Here is a 19,972-nt window from a genome sequence, read left to right on the forward strand (position 1 = left end):
TGGTCAGGATTAAATAAGAGCATGTATATGACAGCACCCAGCATACTTAGTACTCAACATTAAGAATAAGATCCACCAATTTCACTAAGTTAGTTCAAAAGAACTGATCTTAGAAAGATGCCTTTCTAGTGAGGGTATAAAGACGCAGAATATGAGTGAGCTGGAGGAAGGTATCTGGCAGTAGTGATGGCGTTCTGTGAGGTAACAAAAATAACAATAATCATACAACAATAATCATAAAGGCAGTAACTTGGGTAGTGATGTGTCAGAGCATGTTGGCACTTCCATAGAGCTCTTCTCATCTTTATAAGCCGGTGATGTAGGTGCTATTATTATTCCTGTTTTAGTGATCAGAGATTAATTTGATCAATATCTCAAGACTTATAAGTAAATGAGGTGAAAATTTACATTAGGGTCCCAGTTGTATATAATGTATATAATTGAGGTTAAAGTTACAAGCACTGTTCCAACCATTGGCTGTTGCCTCCATTTTACTTTTATGCCTTTATATAAGAATGGAAATGAACCTATACAAGCTTTAAAACACAAATTTTAAGATGTGTAACTTTTCATTGTCTTATTAGATGCACTTATAATAAATAGAATATTTTTATGTATCACTGAAGTATCTAATTTTAATAGTGAGAGCTGCATATGAAGCATTTATCAACCCCAAAGGCCTTAGTGATTGACTAAGTGAAGTGTTCCGACAGGCTTGGGGGGCACCCACCACCACACTGGGCAGAATTACTGCACTGCACTTTCTTTTTCTTTCTTTCCTCCTTTCTCTGCTTCCTGGCTGTCATGTGGTAAGTAGCCTTCTCCTCCACCCTCCCACTGTCATGATGTTCTGCTTTGCCTCAGACCCAAAACAATGCAACCAGCTAACAATAGTCTGAAACCTCTGAAATCATGAGCCAAAATAAGTTTTTCCTCCTTTAAGTTGTTTTTCTCAGGCATTTTCCTCAAAACAATGAAAGCTTGTAACAAAGATGCCTTTATCAAATATTTACTATGTGCTAGGCTCCATCCTAAGCACCTATATATTCATACACATATGTTTTAGTCAGCTTTTTATGTCTCTGTGATCAAAGGATCTGACAAGAACAATGTAGAGGAGGAACAGTTCATTTTGGCTCCTGATTCGAGAGATTTCAGTTCATAGTCAATTAACTCCATAGCTCTGAGCCTGAGATGAGGCAGAACATGGCATTGAAAGGGCGTGGCAGATGACAGCAGCTCAGGACATGGCAACCAGGAAGCAGAGAGAGAGAGAGCACTGTGCTCAACAGAGACAAAATATAAACCCCAAAGTTGTGTCCCCAGTGACTTACTTCCTCCAGCCACACTTTCCCTGCCCACAGCAACCACCCAGTTAACCTGTATCAGTGATAAATCTACTAAGTTACTGCTCTTATAATTTAATAATTTCACTTCTGAACATTCTTACATTGTCTCATACATGAGCTTTTGGGGAACACATCGTTTCTAAACCATAGCATCCCACCTTTGACCTCCAAATGTTTATGTCATCTCACAATATAAAATACATTCATTTTTTTTTTAGAGTCCCATAGTCTTAATAGCACTGTTGAAAGTCCATATCCAAATCTTATCTGAGACTCAAGGCAAACCCTTGGATACTTTCCCTTGTGAAGATCAATGGCAAGTTATATATGTCATATAAACATTTTCATTTTGCAAGGAGGAAATAAGAACGTAAAAAGAAAGGATGAGACCAAAGCAGGATTATAATTTAGCTCAGCAATCAAATCCTGTAGCTCCATGTCTAGTATCTGGGGCACATGGCATTGTAATGGTTTTTCTAAAAGGCTTATGTAGTTTTGCTCTGTGGCCTTGTTGACTGTAGTACATATGGTCCTCTCTTGGCTTGCCTCTGCTCAATTCCAGCAGCTTTCCTTGCCAGACATTTCATAGTACTGTTATCCCTCGATCTTGAGGGTTTCCATTGCAGCTTCAGCTTCTTTCTCACATCTTTATGCATCACATCCTCAGGGGATGCTCACAGGGACTGTGTGGTTTCCCACCATCTTCAGCAGTAGCCAAACCTCCTGGAACCATACCTGCAGCAGCCTCTGAGTGCCGGGGTGGCTGATCATTGTTTAAAAAACAAACAAACAAACAAAAAACAAAAACAAACAAACAAAAACTTCCTAGGCTCCCCTGTGTAAGCAGGGTACTCCTTTGTCTCTTCTCAAATAAATTTTTTACTTCTATACCCTTAAGCCTAAGGGGCATAGTCTTGTCAATTTCTAAGATGCCCTTAAGCCAGCTTTCTTATTGTTTTGAGTACAGTGGTTAGCATCTTTTTAGTGGTTTTAATCTCTTTGACAACTAAAATGTTCATAGTCCCAGTTTTATTCGCACTTGTTTAACCAAATCGGATATTTTTCATATCTTTCTTCTCTGGATTCTTTCCTGATTATCACAGTAAACTTGGCTAAAATTCATCAGCAATATTTATGCCACTCCATGAATGTTGTACTGCCTTGAAATTTCCTCTGCCAGATAAATTAGTCCAGCACTTTTCAATTTAGTCTCACGGTAGGTGTTAGGACATGTACAAAATATAAGCAACTTTTTTTTTGTCTGAATGTAACATTAATGGCCTCCAGTCCAATTTTCAATAGAGTCCTCTTTCTCCTCTGAAACCTCATGAGCCCAGTCAGTATTTACTGTCTGCAGTTCTGTCAGCATTCTGAGCCCCCGCTAGATTCACCCATTCAGCTCTACTTACAACATTTTTTAAGTTTTTCAGCTTTTATCTCTAGATTTTTCAAAATCCTCCCTCCCCTTTAATCCAGCTCTGAAGGCTTTTGAAGTACATGGTCAGGGTAGTCAAAGCATTAACCCTACTCCTGGTATCAACTTTTGTTTTGGTCATCTTTTACACCACTGTAACCAAAAGACCTTACCAGAACAATGTAGAGGACAAAAAGCTTATTTTGGTTCATAGTTTTAGAGGCTCAATCCATGGTCAGCTGACTTCATAGCTTTGGGCCTGAGGTGAGGCAGAACATCATGATAAAAGCACAAGGCAGGGCTGGGGATGTGGCTCAAGCGGTAGCGCGCTCACCTGGCATGCGTGCGGCCCAGGTTCGATCCTCAGCACCACATACAAACAAAGATGTTGTGTCCGCCGAAAACCAAAAATTAAATATTAAAAATTCTCTCTCTCTCTCTCTTTAAAAAAAAAAAAGCACAAGGCAGATGAAAGAAGCTAAGGACATGGCAACCAGGAAGAAGAGAAAGCACTCTGCTCTTAAGAGACAAAGTATAAACCCCACAGGTGTCCCCCAGTGACCTCCTTCCTCCAGCCACACCCTATCTGCCTATAGCTACCACCCATTTAATCCATATCAGTGGATTAACCCATTTATCAGGTTACAGCTCTCATAATCTAGTCTTTTCAACTCTGAACATTCTTACTTTGTCTCATACATGAGCTTCTGGGAGACACCTCCTATGGAAACCATAAAAATATAAAAACTATTATTTTGCTACACCTATTAAGTGAGGAAAGTCCTATTACTGCTCCCATTTTCAGATGAACAAACTGCCAATTAATATGTTCAGGTTCTTAAAAACTGAAGCTGAATAACCTGTTTCTGGATTTAACACTTTCAATAGCTGTCTTAAATTGAATTTAATAAGAATTTTGCAATCAGAAAAATCTAGGGGTGTCCAGTCTGAACACTCCTATCCAGTGTAGTATTGGACATTTTTACCAGCACAATTACACAAGAGAAGAAAATAAAAGGGATAAAAACAGAAAAGGAAGAAGTCAAGTTATCACTGTTTGCAGACATGACCTTATATGTAGAAGATCTAAAAAGCTCCACCAGAAGACTGTCAGAACTAAGAAATTCAGCAAAGTAGGAAGTTAAAAAAATCAACATACAAAAATCAATGGCTTTCCTATGCATGAATAATGAATTTGCTGATAAAGAAATCAGGAAAATAGGCTGGCACTGTGGCGCACACCAGTAATCCCCAGCGGCACAGGAGACAGAGGCAGGAGGATCTCGAGTTCAAAGCCAGCCTCAGCAATTTAATGAGGCCCTAAACAACTCAGAAGACCCTGTTTGTAAGAAAAAAATACACACACACACACACACACCCAAAATACATGGCCAAGAATGTGGCTCAGTGGCCAAATGCCTCTGAGTTCAATCCCTGGTACAAAAAAACAAAGAAGCTGACAAAAACCCTTGGAATAAAAATCTAATCAAGGAGATAAAAGACCTCTACCACAAAAACAATGGAATATTGAAGAAAGAAATTGAAGAAAATACTAGAAAATGGAAAAAACTGCCATTTTCATGGATCAGCAAAATTAATATTATTAAAATGGCCATATTACCAAAAGCAATATACAGATTCAATATTTTTCTAACCTGACCATGCAATCCCTATCAAAATAACAATGACATTTTTCACAGAAATAGAAAAAAAACCCCTACAATTCATTTGGAAGAAAAAAAATCTAGAGTAGCCAAAGGAATTCTAAGCCAAAAAAGCAATGCTGGAGGCATAACAATATTGACTCCAAATTACACTATAGAGCAATGATAATAAAAACTGCAGGGAGCCAGGTGCAATGGCACACACCTGTAATCCCTGTAGCTCTGGAGGCTGAGGAGGAGAATAGCAAGTTCAAAGCCAGCCTCAGCAATTTAGAGAGGCACTAAGCAACTCAGTGAGGCCGTGTCTCTAATAAAATACAAAATAGTCTAGGAATGTGGCTCAGTGGTCAAGTGCCCCTGAATTCAATCCCCATACTCCCCCACCAAAAAACAAAGGGCTAGGGAGGGGCTAGGGTTGTGGCTCAGTGGTAGAGCTCTTGCCTAGCATGTGTAAGGCACTGAGTTCGAGTCTCAGCACCACATGTAAATAAATAAGGATCCATTGACAGATAAAAACTATTTAAATTAAAAAAAGGCTGGGGATGCGGCTCAGTGGCTAAGTGTTCCTGGGCTCAATCCCCAGTACCAGACAAACAAAAACTGCATAGTACTGGCATAAAAGCAGGCATATAGACCAATGGTACAGAATACAGATACAGAGGAAAACCCACATATCCAGTTGTCTGATCCTTGATAAAGGTGCTAAAAAAACATTGGAGAAAAGACAGCTTTTTAAACAATGGTGCTGGGAAACTGGTTATCCATAAGTAGAAGGATGAGACCAGACCCTTATCTACCACCCTGCACAAAAATCAACTCAAAATGAATCGAAGACCTAGGAAATTGACCAGAAACTATATAACTCCTAGAAGAAAATATAGAGTCTCTCTCTCTCTCTCTCTCTCTCTCTCTCTCTCTCTCTCTCTATATATATATATATATATATATATATGCAACAATTTCTTCATTAGGACTCCTAAAACTCAGGAAATAATACCAAGAATTAATAAAAAGGATGACTTCAAATGAAAAACCCTCTGCACAGTAGAGGAAACAATTAAGAATATGAAAAGAGAATCTTAAAACATAGAAGAAAATCTTTGTTATTTACTGTTTGACAGAGGATTCATATCTAAAATATATAAAAAATTCAATAAACTGAATGCCAGAAAAAAGCAAATATCCCAATTAATAGGTGGGCAAATAAATTAAGAAGAATTCCTCAAAAGAAAAAACATAAGTGGCCAATAAATACATGAAGAAATGTTCAAATATCTTTAGCAACCAGGGAAATGTAAATCAAAACTACAGTGGTATCTTACCTCACTCCAGTTAGAATGGCAACCATCAAGAATATAAACAATAATAAATACTGGGGAGGATGTGTAGAAAAAGGAACTTATATACACTGTTGATATTGTAAATTAGTATAAATACTATGGAAATCAGTATAGAGTTTTCTCAAAAGACTAGGAATGGAACATGACTCAGCTATACAACTACTTCGTATTTATTCTAAAGGATTAATGTCATCATATTACAGTGATACATACATACACATTTATAGCAGCACAATTCACAAAATCCAATCTATGGAACTAGCCTAGGCATCCACCAGTGGATGAATAAAGAAAATATTATATATTTTATACAAACACACACACACACGCACACACACACACACACACAAAACGGAGTTTATTAAGCCATAAAGAAGAATGGAAGAAACTTGAGAACATTATCTTAAGTGAAATAAGGCAAACTCAGAAAGTACAGGCTCAGATGTTTTCTCTCATATATGGAAGCTAGAGAGGAAAAAGGAAATGAAGGTGTGCAGCAAGGAAGGACCTCATGAAAAATCAGAGACCAGTAGAGTATTGGAAAGGGACCAGGGATAGAGAGGGGAGGATGGAAAGGATAGCTACTGGGGAAAAATACTTATCAAATTATGTTGTTATATTGTGTGCATGTATGAATATGTAACATCAAATACCACATTATGTATGATTATAATGCACCAATAAAATATGGAAAAAATAGAAAAATCTAGAAATAAAAGGATATTTTATTTTCAGTATTTTTTAAAAGTTTATATTTTTTAGTTCAGTACTGAGTTGTTTATGTGGTGGGAGAAGTGACACATAACCTATTTAGTGTTTAGAAGTCCTTAAAAATGGTTCTGGAATTCTTACTGATGTACCAGTATTATGATCTAGCCATATGAGGAATTTTATATTTTCATTTTCTTTCAACAGCTGCAGAGGATCAGGCCACTGAGCTTGCAGAGAGGTGAGACTGCATCTTTGGCCTTTACCTAGAATGTTTTCCCCAGATGATTGCATGGCTTCCTCCCTCACTTCTTCAACATCTGCTCGAGTGTCATCTCCTTAACAGAACCCTCCTGTCCATATTTTTAAATAGTGCTTCATCAACTTTTTATCTTTGTGCTTTTCACTTCAAAATACTAATAACTACCTACTCTCATTTATTCCTTCATTCATTGGTTCATTTATTCATCTTTTGCTTGTATGAAAGATAATCTCTAGGAATTATCTTTTCTCATCTGCAATACCCTCAGTGCTATTACATGCTAGGTGTTCCATAAATATTTGATCAGTCAGATAGTCAAAGTAATTAATTACCATGTTGTAAACAGCACACTCTCACGTCTTCAGAGCAGGTGAGGAGGTGCTTTCTATTAAGGGCCAATGCAATGTAGTGGGGAAGAATTCAGAATGTCCTTGGACAAGGATCTTAGGATCCCAGGTTCTATCCCTAGTTCTGCCACTAATGTAAAGTCAATTAATACAAACTTCTATGAGCTTCAATTGTTTGTCTTTCAAAAAGAAATAAAAATTAATTAAGGTAATGGTGTGATTGTGGCCATGTGATAAAATCTAAAGACTAGAAATGAGAAAATACTACAAATTTATGATATTCTAAGTATATATTTATATTTATAATACATTTAACATGTTTATATGCACATTTTTTGACACTGGAAAAAATTGGTGATAATGAGAAGACATGAATGAAAGTCCTGCCCCTCTCTCTCTCTCTCTAGGAGTGTGACCTTTGGCCAATCCCTTGCCCTCTCTGGACTTACCCTCACATATGAAACAAGTTGGTTCTATTAGATAATACCTGGTTACTTTTCAGTACTTAAATATTATTTCTAGATATGAGATCATTATTTTTAAGACATAATTAAAAATGTACAGGCTTTCAATACCACTAAAAGTTGTAAAGAATCAGCTCAGAAATGTAGACATAATTAATTGCAACAATAAATTTTCAAATCGCAGTATTAGAATTGACCCCCATGTAACTCTGGCTTAACTGTGTGTAGTCCATGAAAAACACAAGTCAAACTAAGTACTGAATACAAATAAGCAAGAAATGACAAAATTAAGTTATTATCTTGAGTTGACTTTGTGCCTTTTTGAAGTGGAATGTGAGCAATCACTTATGTACATTTTTATAAATAACAATCTCATAAAAGCTGTCACTTTGTTAGTCACTTATCAAATCAAAATGCTGCCTTGGTTTTCTCATTCAGAAATGAGACTACCTATTTGGTGCTCTCAGAAGGAGAGAGTTATATTCAAATCAACACAATCTGTTGAATTTGCTTTTTCACTCATCATTATAAGATACATTACAAAATGAAGATGAGTTGTTTTACTCACATTTGTTCCTGTCCCTGTCCCAAACTTTTCTCCAGGAAAATTAAAAAACAAAGTATTTCCCAAAGGCCCATGGCTAGAGGTGGTATAAAACCATGGACATAACCTGCTTGAAGCCTACTTTCCTTTCAAATAAATTGAGTTTAAAGAGTTGGATAAATTAGTTTTCTGGTTAATTATTAATTCTGAAAGAGGGAATCTCTAAATAAGAAAACTAAAATTGGAACGAAAACACCCTTTCATACCTAGGAATAAGGATAGGAGGTATTTTGGAGAAATTTACACCCAACCCAGGGGGAACTTACTTTTATAAATACAAATAAAAGAACTCTAATACCAGAATTGGCACTATGAAGAATGGCTCAATGCTAAAAACCAGGAAGCCACACATTTTCCCTTTCTTCTCTGTGTTTGATCATTTTCTGCATGCATCTGGTAAATCCCATTTGTTTCTGATACTGACAAAATCTTACCTGGGTTCCATTTTAAACGGAGATGACTTCAGAAGGAGTCTGAAATAGTCAAGGCTCATGAGGTTGTCTCTTTTAGAGAAGACCTGGTTGGGTCCATCCTTGGTGTTGGAAATGGTCTAAGGATAACCTACATCTGTAAAGGGAGTCCAAGGAATAGTTCCTTGTCTTCCCCAGTCTAGGGAAGGAGCTGAACATTAGGCAGAGAAAAGATTGTGACTGGAAACCAGCATGTCATGCTCAGGATGCTGCCATCATTCTCTAAGTACCAACCAAACACTTTAGTGTTTAGTGGGGAATGCATATCCTCCAATATCTCTCAATTCATATATACTGCTCATTTAAAGATTAATATACATTGAGAAATAGAATATATTTATGTAAAAAATCATGTTTCAGTAAAGATTTTAATAATTTAAAATAAGAGCTCAAAAAATAAAACTATATAACAATGGAATATCGTACTATATTTTTTTTAAAATTCTTTAATAATTATGTTTATTTTTATGATGTTTTGTATTAATAAGACATTTCTAAATTTATACCTTTATTATTATTCATTTCCACTTTAGAATATAATAGGTACTCTATTTTAAATAAAACAGATGTCTCTAAACATATTTCTATAAATTGAATATTTATGGTCACATTGACATTGCTTGCATTGAATTAATAAGGTTCTATTTACAATATAAAAGAAAATTTGACATAAATATTTCACTAAGGTTTCTCTAATAAATATTGAAATGGCAGAAATCTGCCACTATTATCTGAACATCTAAGGCCACTTGTCTCAAAAGAAAATCTGTAAAATGATTCAGATGTAAAAGATGGGTCAAGTTAAAACAAACAAAACACTTTTGCCATCATTTTCAGGAAGGGAAATTTAAGGTGTGGGGTAATATGTTGTTTTAAGTGCAAACAAGTTTATTTGTTTGTGCTATAGGGTAAATACTAATAAGTGGTATTTTCATGTTCCACTGGTAGAAAATATTTACAGAACAATGGAGTTCAAAGATTCTGAATAGAACTGAAGTTCAACAGTTTATAGATTTTTCAATTAAAATTTAACTAAAAGTTTAACTAAAAGTTTTTTTAAAATCTGTCTTTTAAATGTGGATCAAAGATGGAATTTTCTTTATTTGTACAATGCGAACTTTGAATGAGTCTTTGGTTTTATTTTATTTTTGTACAAATACTACATTTCTAAAACAGGAGAATCTCAAATCTGGCAGAAGCTTTGATGGTCACTTAACCTGGATTCTGGCCTCAAAGTGGAAGCTAAATGATTTAACCTGGTTCACAGGGCCCCTCCTGGTCCAGTCCTACTTGGTTCTCCAGTCTCCAAGTTCCCATTCTTCCCTACAGCCAAGGGTCTGAAGTATGATGATTCCCTGAAGTCACCATGACATGAAAGTGCTCCTAGAAGGGTAATAATTTTACATATTTAAATGGACAGTCTTTGAATACTTATCTCACACTTACTTAATTTTAAAAAGTCTAAAAACTTGTTTTCTATTAATTCAAACTATAGATCTCTTTTTATATATGATAAAAATTATATAATTTTTAAAAATATTTTTTAGTTGTAGATGGACACAATACTTTTATTTTACTCATTTTTATGTGGTGCTGAGGGTCAAACCCAGTGCCTCACACATGCCAGTCAATTCTCTACCACTGAGCCATACTCCCTAAACTGATGATAAATGATTTTATTCTGTATGATTTTCTTTTCTTTTCACAATTCCAGGATTATTTGAAGCAATTCAGACAACATCACTGAGTCTTAGGGAAGGGCTTATAGATATCTTCCAGTAGTTGCAAACATTATTTTAAAATCAGGGCTTACATCATTATACCAAACAACTCTATTGTGCACTGCTATCTGCTAGGCTGTAAATTTTTAAAATATTTTTTAGTTGTCCATGGACCTTTATTTATATATGGTGCTGAGAATCAAACCCAGTGCCTCACACATGCTAGGTAAGCACACTACCACTAAGCTACAACCCCAGCTCCTAGGCTGTAAATTTTTATGAAATTTGTTCAGCTATTATATACCATTTTAAAAACCAAACAACTCATAGGGAGGAAATATTAATGGGTTTTAAATCAGAGAACAAAATGTATCAATATTTTGTGTATTACTGTTTTCAGAAATTTTGCCCACCAGATTGCTGGCTTTAGGTACCTGCTGCCTGGCTGGTATGGCCCATAACTGCTTCATGTAATTTACACAGGCCTGTTCAATCTCTGGAGGCCACCAGAGAAACAGAGGTGTCTCCCCAGAATTAGATCATTCTCAATTGAGACCTGGGATTATGCTTGGTATGTTCGACAGTGGAAGAGCGGCACTTGGTTGTTCTGGGTATAACACATTTGCTCCTCAGCCTGCTTTTTGGCTCAGCCCATAGTCTCATGCCTTCATACAGTTCTTCTTAATCTTCTTATACCCTCGGTTTGACACATATTTGGAACTATGGGTAACACATGAATTACTGCTTCTGGCTCTGGAGAACATGGCACACTCAAGAGCCTTTATAAGTGCTTTCCCTGGATAGCAGTGTGGAAGGGAATCTCCGAATGCAAGCTACATCCAGTTAGGGAAACTTATGAGTAAATATCTCTCATTAGCCTATTGTTTCCCATTGGATATGTGTGTATTTAAATGGGCTGAAATATATACTGAGCTACCAAAACATTTATTGAAAAAAGTCTGAGAGGGAAGTTCAAAAATGACAACAGAGAGAAGCTGCTATAGGTGAAGAAGAGTGGAACAGCCCTGCTATTTACCCGTTGTTCCCCATTTACATTCCCAGCTGATCCTTGAGAACAGTTTCCCATACCTTTCTTCAGAGTGGGTGGGGCGAGAGGGAAGATGCACCCTTCCAGGGCAACCCCCAGTGACAACCTCATCCAGCCTCACTCCACATGCCTATAAGTTACTGTCCAGGAGGGACTGATCAAGTTATAGCTCTCATAATCCAATCATCTCACCTCTGACTATTCCTGTATTAACTCAGGAAATTTGGGGGACACCATAGATCCAATCTATTAACAGTGGCGTTGACTAAATTCTGCTTTCTACAAAAATAAAACCAAGATACATTTCAAATGAAAATAGCATTTTTCATTGACATTTGCTCCTGTCCCCAGCTTCTACCCAAGTAGAAAAAAAAAATCACAGACTATGCTTAAAATGTCTATGCCTGGCGTAGCTTTTAGGTCATTGACAGAAGAACCTTTCTTGAAACTGCACTTTCTGTGAACTCAGATTGAAGAATTTGGTTAAATTAGTCGTCAAGTGAATTATTAATGTTAAATAGGAGAAACATGGAGAGGGAAACCTCTAAACTTAAACGGCAACCTTTTAATGTTCCCAGGTAATTCCGGAATTCAGAGGAGAAACTTGATTTTTATATGTAAAATAGAAAAGACACTCAAATGCTAGTCTCTAGGAAAATGTTTCAAACTGGACACAGACACAAACTGTCTGGAGGCTGCTCTGGTTGTGCATATTTTCTGGGTGTAGTAGAGGCCATTGACCTGCTGACCAGATCACTTTTTACTGAGCTATTACTCCCATCCTACAAGTGCTAAGTGTTGGCTGTCGAAGTTTCCTTACTCTGCACTTCTGCAGTTAACCCAGCTCATTCATGGAAGACAGTTTGCCCAGCAATATCTTAGAAGTTCCATTCTTTCCCTGAGAGTGATAGACAGTCAACAGCTGGCAGTGCAACAGGCTTACTCAATGGCCTCAAGGTGGGACAACTTTGTGGCAGCATTTGTGCTTCCGAGCCCCCATGAGATCGGGCTGAGGCCAAGCCTCAGTCTTTGCTTTCTTGTGCTTTTCTCTCTGCTACTGTGAGATCAGTCTTGGAGATAAGCCATTTCATGCAAATGTTCCCGTTTCAGGTTTTACTTCTAGGGAAACACTTTAAATTTAAGGAACATGAATGATGATGGACTGTTATCCTGGACTTCATGGAGAATGTCTCATGGCTGGAGATGTTTGTGAGGCTTCCCTGAAATGGAACTGGATTGAGATGGGTACCACGAAGCCTGTACTAATCCTCTGTAGAGCAGATATGACGTCCCAAAACAACCTCCTAAATGCTGAGATGTTGCAGAAATCCGGGACTAGAAATAAGCCACACTGGCCAGAACACAGACAGGGAAGCTATGAACTATTGCTGTCCTACGCTTCCTCCAGCCTGAACTCAATTGCATGCATGAACCAATACCAAACTACAAGTTTTTCGGTACATCAGGTATGGCTGCTGGATAGGGACACAAATTTTGTAATTGTCTCTTTACTTATCTATTTATCTCCACCAGATGATAATTTCCATGAGAACAGGCACTAGGTCTAATATATACAATGGGGACACCCCCCTCCAGATTTATGGCAATGACATAAAAGATACTTGAGCCCTTTTCAAATTCTTGTCAAATCTACACACAATAAAATGGGCCAGAGGAGATGATGTTAAAAGTTAGGCTGAGGGTGGATTGGTTCCTGCTCAGATCCTGAACAAGTTGCCATCTCTAGGTCCTATTTGTATTCTTTGTTCCATCAAAAAGATAGACAGCTAGTACACATTATGCAAAGTAATAATGAAATTGTTCTCCAAGATAAAATGCAAGCACAGATGGATAAAACCTAGGATGTCAAACATTCATTCACACATACACATCTGCAGGAAAAAAACAAAACTTTATTTCAAGGGCTCATTCAACATTGGATCAGTCTTTTTTACACAAATCTCCAAATTGTAGTCCCTGAAAGACAATTTTTATTTCTTGTACTCATTCTCATGCATGGACTCAGTAACCATTGACTTAGTGACAATATTTGGAGCCCCCTAAAAAAAAACAAAAAACGTTCTGGTCACATTTTGCACTGTTATTAGTAGTTGCATAATGGAGGCCACAAATATTTGATATTCTGAAATACTGAAATTTTTAGAGTTGTTTCCCCAATCTTGTCACAAATGGGAGGAAAAAAAGTAATAGTGGTAAGAATGTCTTAATGTTTCTCAATCACAGCATGATTGACATTTTGTATGGAATGATTCCTTCTTATGGGCAGCTACCCTGTGCATTGAAGGGCTGCCTAGAAGCAAGCCTGGCTTCTACCCACTAGAAGTCACTAGAACCTTCTGAGTAATAACAACAAAACATCCCTGACTTTAGCAAATATTCCCAGTTAGAGGCAGGGCAAACTGGTCCCTGGGTGAAAATCACTGAGTTGCTGTATGCTTGGCTTAGAATTTAAAGGCAGATGGTAAAGTACTTACCTGTGTTCCTATGGAAGATGCAGAACTCAGCAGGCTCCTCATCACGCTATTTGACTATTTTAAGTAACTATGGAAAAATGTTATCCCCTTCCATTCCTTCACAAGGAGGAGTCATCACTGCAAATACCATTTCTCTACTGATGACTTCCAAATTTATATCTCTAGTAGGAACCTCTCCCCTTCCATGTTGTGGTGCCCCAGGACTCAGGACTCAGATCCCTGTTTTGTCTAAATCTATTCATTAAGCAATTGTATCCAATTGCATCCCTTGGGATACAATCTATACATGCCAACACACCTTCATTTAATCTCCTGAATCTCCCTCCTGAACAGTTGATTGTATATCTAATTGCCTTACTGAATAGCTACACTTGTGTATCTAATTACCATATTAAACTCAGTCTGTTGAAAAATGAATCTGTCAAGATCTTCCCTCCTCAACACAGCAAAGTATTACCAGGCCTCCAACATGGAAAATCAGGACCAAAATATTCAGGGGAAAATAAAAACTTGGGGAAAGGGTGTACAAAGTGAAGAAAATTATTCTAACCCACAATGACAACAATAACAAAACCTTTCATTAATATACTTTTTGTTTGTTTTGGTACTAGGGATTGAACCCAGGGGTGCTTAACTACATCCCCAGCCTTTTTTTTTTTTTTTGAGATAGGATATAACTAAGTCGCTTAGGGCCTCACTAAATTGCTGAGGCTGGGCTTTGAACTCATGATCTTCCTGTCTCAGCCTCCAAAACACTGGGATTACAGGAGTGTGCCACCACACCCAGCCATTAATATGCTCTTAAAATAAGGAAAGACATTACATATGTAAAAACATCATTATATATATGATATCACAAAAAAGGTAGCATTCAGACAACAAAATTAGTCCTTAGACCTTAAAAATCTAATAGCATAAATACAAAACTTTGGAAAACTAAGTTGAGTAGTTAAAAAAAATAAAGCAAAAACTAAACTGATACTAAACAGAAGAAAAATGGACAAGGCAATTACAGAAGCAGGCTAGGAATTTCAGCAGCTGGCAAAAAAAAAAAAAAAAAAAAGAGAGAGAGAGAGAGAACAGAAAATAGGAGGGAACCATCACTAATGGAATAATTAAGAATATTCTCCAAAAACAGAGGACATGAGTTGTCAAATTGAAAGAATGTGCTAAATGCCAAATGAAATGGTAAAAATATATTAATACCAAACAACATTTTCTTAGTCCATTTTCTGTTGCTCTAACAAAATGCCTGAGTCAGGTAATTTATAAAGAACAAAAGGACCTTGGGCTGGGGTTGTGGCCCAGTGGTAGAGCGCTTGCCTAACACGTGCAAGGCCCTGGGTTCAATCCTCAGCACCACACAAAAATAAATAAAAGAAGGTATTGTGTCCAACCAAAAAAAAATAAATAAATAAAATATTAATTTAAAATTTTTAAATTAATTTTTAATTCTTTTTTGAATAAAAGGACCTCAAAAACCTTTACTGCCACCACCACTGCCACAAATTCCTGTAGGCCATTGTGGCACCCACAGTCATACACATTAGTTTTCTAGTGCATATGGATCATACTCCAGGACAGACTATACGTTAGTGCTCAAAAGAAGTCTTAACAAATTAAAGAAGATTGAATCATAACAATGATATGAAAATAGAAATAGAAAAAGAAACCTTAGAAACTTCATAAAACATGAAAATTAAACAACATGTTCCTGAATAACCCAATGGATAAAAAAAAATTCAAAATAGTATTTTAAAATTATTTTGAGACAAATCACAAATGAAAATCCATCGTAATGAAATTAACAGAGTGCAGTAAAAGCAGTTTTAAGAGGGAAGTTCAATTTATAAATGCATTCATTAATAAAGAAGAAAGATGAGGGCTGGGGTTGTAGCTCACTGGTTGAAAGCTTGCCTCGCATGCGTGAGGCACTGGGTTCAATCCTCAGCACCACATAAAAAAATAAATAAATAAAATAAAAATATTGTGTTCATCTACAACCAAAAAAAATATTTTTAAAAAAGAAAGATGACAAATAGTCTAATATTATCACAGAAAGAGGAACAAACTAAGCCCCAAATTAACAGAAGGAAGGAAACAATAGAGATCAAAAAGAAATAACTTGAGAATAGAAAAACCACAGATGGGGGATCATCAATAGAACTAATAGTTAAAAATAAACAAAATCACAAATGCTTAATGAGAATCTAATGAAAAAAAAAGAAGACAAAAAAATGAAAGTGCAGATATTACAACAGATGTGATAGGAATAAAAAAGATCTTAAGGGGCTATTATGACCAATTACATGCCAACAAATTGGAAAACTTAGAAGTAATTAAAATCTTCCTATCAAAGAACAGTTCAGGACCAGATGGCTTCATAGCTGAATTTTACCAAACATTCACAGAAGAATTAATACCAATATTTATTGAACTTTTCTAGACAAATAGAACTGGAAGGAATAGTCTCATATATTTTTTGTGAAGCCAGTATCATCTTGAATTAAGCCAGAGAAAACACCACAAGAATAGAGGTCAATATCTCGGAAGAACATTGTGCCAAAATACTAGATGAAATATTAACAAACGAAATTTACCAATACATCAAAAAAATTGTATATCATGACCAAGGATGATGTATATGTGTTAAATACATGCAACTGTTTAACACATGTGAATCATTACAATGAAATTTGGGAAAGATATGTTGCCAACAAAAATAAATAAATAAAAATAAAGTAAGTGATTTATTTCTCTTTTTCCTCAGTTCACATTAGGAAAGTGATTTTCTCCTTGTAATAAATATGTAACCATTTGATCTCAAATGGCTGTTATTTTTCCAACAATATTTCATTCAATGGTACTTACATTGATGAATTTTGAATAAAATATATTAAGAGTTGCAAAATGATGAACTCCTAATTCTGTCATTTTATCTATTAGCTGGCATTCTTCTGAAAAGAAGTGCTTTCCCTTTTATAGAAATTCAAAGTGTTAACTTACAAAATTATTAAGAATGAAAGGATAGGAATTTAGAGCTGAAAATATTTGAAAGATGGACATAATATTTTGAAAGATGGAAGCTGTTCTGGTCTTACATATTCTCTAGGTCTGCCATTTCAATCACATGGGAAAGTCTCTCTAGTCTTGGTGAAGAGAATGGTAAATAAAAGTTTGGATTCAGGTGGTGTGTGGTGTGTGTGTATCTGGGTTCACCTGACAGGATCTTAGAACATAAGACCTTGACCTGGTCCTCTTTACAGTAAACCCCAAATAACAGGGAAGGTCTTCTGAATTCCTGGAGTGACAGTGTCCCCTGAAACCTGAGCACCGGAAGCAGCCTATGCTGCTTATTGGGTAACTGGGGAGAGTTTTACGAAACACTATACATTGTAGGTCTTTGCCTTCTAAGCCCAAATCCATAAATAGATTTATCCAGAACAATGCCAAATCTTGAATTGTACTCCACTGCCATAGTGTCTTATTTTTGTATATTTCCCACCCCACTACAATGTCTTTCAGGATAGAAACTGTCTATCTCATTCACAATTGCATTCTCACAGGACTGGCCCATAGTAGGATTTTAAGATCTATACTCACAAAATGAATAGAGAGTGGAGAGTTAAATAACAAACCCAATACATTTAGGAAAGATTATCAAGGGCTTTGCAAGTCAGCCCATGAAATTTGGTATTTTGTAAAGGGTGAAAAGCCATCCTACTTGCATAGACTCAGGTCAAATTCATATATCAATATTCACAGGTCTAATACAGCATTTAAATTTAGACATAGGACATGATTTTTTAATATTTTGTTTTAGTTGTAGTTGGACACATTACCTTTATTTTATTTTTATGTGGTACTGAGGATGAACCCAGGGCCTCGCGCGTGCTAGAGGAGCGCTCTACCACTGAGCTACAACTCCAGTCCCAGAACATGATTTTTTATATAGAAAATTATGTTTTAGAGCCCAGATTGGCTGAATTCAAGCTCCCGTTCGCCTGCTTCTCGCAGACAAACTGCTGTGACTCAGCACTAAACGATCCCGCTGAAACAACTGGTCGGCCCTTCTGAACCTACGGAGGTTAATGCCAACCGAGCCTTCATAGGCAGTGGCCACATGATTGAAACGGGGCTTGGGAGAGCCAGTCAGGACCCACCCGTTGCATTGGTCACCCGGCAAAGGGAACGAACTGTCGCCATTTGCATGGGATACCACCATGGCAGAGAACTGATGTCACCAGAATGCTGCGGAGGAGATAACTCCATTGAAACCGGCGGCGACAGGTGTGTAACCCCCTAGCCTTCCCTTTCCACACAGCGGGGAAACCTTAAGGGCCCCTCCCAGCTCTCCCATGAGCGCGATAGCCAGACCGAGGGAATCAGGAGTGGTGCGGGACCCGTGGCGCGGAACTCCTGGCTACCGCTCCCACCAGTGCTGACAACTGAGGTCTCTCGCACCAGCTACCGGGGGCATGGCTACCGGAGGGCAAGCAAAATTCACTGAGGGTTCTCAGCTCCAAGCTCTACAAACTTAGGGTCTGAGGGAATGGCAAACAGGGAGAGTGTGCCCAGTCGTTCATGAAAATAGGGCTCCCGAGAGCACCAGACCTGGTGTGTAGCCAGTATTGTGGTGAGCGTCACCGGTGAGCGGGGCCTGGCTTGAGGAAAAGTGGGGAAGTGACTAGACACAAGAGAAGGCCGTAGGCACTCAGGATTGGAGACCCGCCCAGTCTGGGAGGAGGAGCTGCTGCACAGTGATTGGTTCCCGCGGATTGAGAGGAGAAGCTTGGCCCAGTGGGAACAGCTCCACCTACTGGAAGAGAAGTTAATCAAACTCTAAGACTGCATTTATTAATTTTTTTTTAATTTGTGTTTTTTTTTCATTTTCATTTTTTTGTTGTTTTTTAAATTTTTTATTATTTTTTTAATTTTAATTTTATTTATCTATATTTTTTTAAATTTTTTTTCTTTTCTATTTTTTTTCTTTTGTCTTTTCATTTCTTTTCAATTTCCTTATTCCCCCTTCCTTGAATTCTACCTGCCTACTCTCATTCTCTTTAGTGACTTCTTCCCTTCCCTTCTAATACCTTTCCTCCCAAGCATCAAATAAATTTATAGGAGTAAACAGTAACTCAGCAGTCAAACAGAACAAGAAGTAACATGAGCAGCATGAAAAAGCAAGGAAGAAAAGGAGTACAAACAATGAAGGACAGCCTAAATATTCAGGAGCACCTAGAGGCATCAGAAAAATGGTCAAATAAAGAACTCAAGGTTTACCTTAGACAGATGGAATGGAACCTTAAAGAGGATATGAGACAGCAAATTCAAACAGTGAAAGAACACATTAAAAATGAATTACATAAACAGATAAAAGAAGAAATTAAGCATCTTTATCAGGAGATAGAGATTATAAAAAAAATCAAACAAAAATTCTAGAAATGAAGGAAACTATAAACCAAATTAAAAACTCAAATGAGAGTATCACTAACAGAGTGGAGCGAGTAGAAGCCAGAATGTCAGATAATGAAGACAAAATATATCATCTTGAAAAGAGTCTAGCCAACTCAGAAAGGCTGGTAAAAAATCACGAGAAAAACATCCAAGAGATATGGGATAACATAAAAAAACCAAACTTAAGAGTCATAGGGATAGAGGAAGGTATACAGGTTCAAACCAAGGGAATGAGCAACCTGCTGAATGAAATAATTATAGAAAACTTTCCAGAAATAAAAAAGGAAACGGATATACAAATTGTAGATGCATACAGGACACCGAGCATACAAAATCACAGTAGACCAACGCCAAGACACATTGTTATGAAGATATCCAATATACAGAACAAAGAGAAAATATTAAAAGCTACAAGAGAAAGGAGGCAGATTACATTCAGGGGTAAACTAATAAGGTTAACAACGGATTTTTCATCACAGACGCTGAAAGCGAGAAGATCCTGGAACAACGTATTTCAAACACTGAAAGACAATGGATGCCAACCAAGAATTTTGTATCCAGCAAAATTAAGCTTCAGGTATGACAATGAAATAAAAATCTTTCATGATAAACAAAAGTTAAAAGAATTT

The 19,972-nt window shown here is 36.9% G+C and overlaps 1 protein-coding gene across 2 annotated transcripts in view; it reads right to left on the bottom strand.

Annotated features, from left to right (window-relative positions):
- Positions 1 to 8,244, bottom strand: part of LOC124097343 (complement C5) — a 47,332-nt gene extending 39,088 nt beyond the window's left edge. For both annotated transcript variants that reach the window (XM_046451781.1, XM_046451780.1), the window contains exon 1: positions 8,117 to 8,244. In XM_046451781.1, the coding sequence (XP_046307737.1) occupies positions 8,117 to 8,187 (71 nt within the window). In that variant the 5' untranslated portion in view covers positions 8,188 to 8,244. The remainder of the gene's footprint in view (positions 1 to 8,116) is intronic.
- Between the last annotated feature and the right edge of the window lie 11,728 nt (positions 8,245 to 19,972).

The sequence above is a fragment of the Marmota monax genome, unplaced genomic scaffold, assembly GCF_021218885.2.
Source record: "Marmota monax isolate L192 unplaced genomic scaffold, Marmota_monax_Labrador192_F-V1.1 WCK01_AAM20220418_F8-fsc00020, whole genome shotgun sequence".
NCBI lineage: Eukaryota > Metazoa > Chordata > Mammalia > Rodentia > Sciuridae > Marmota > Marmota monax.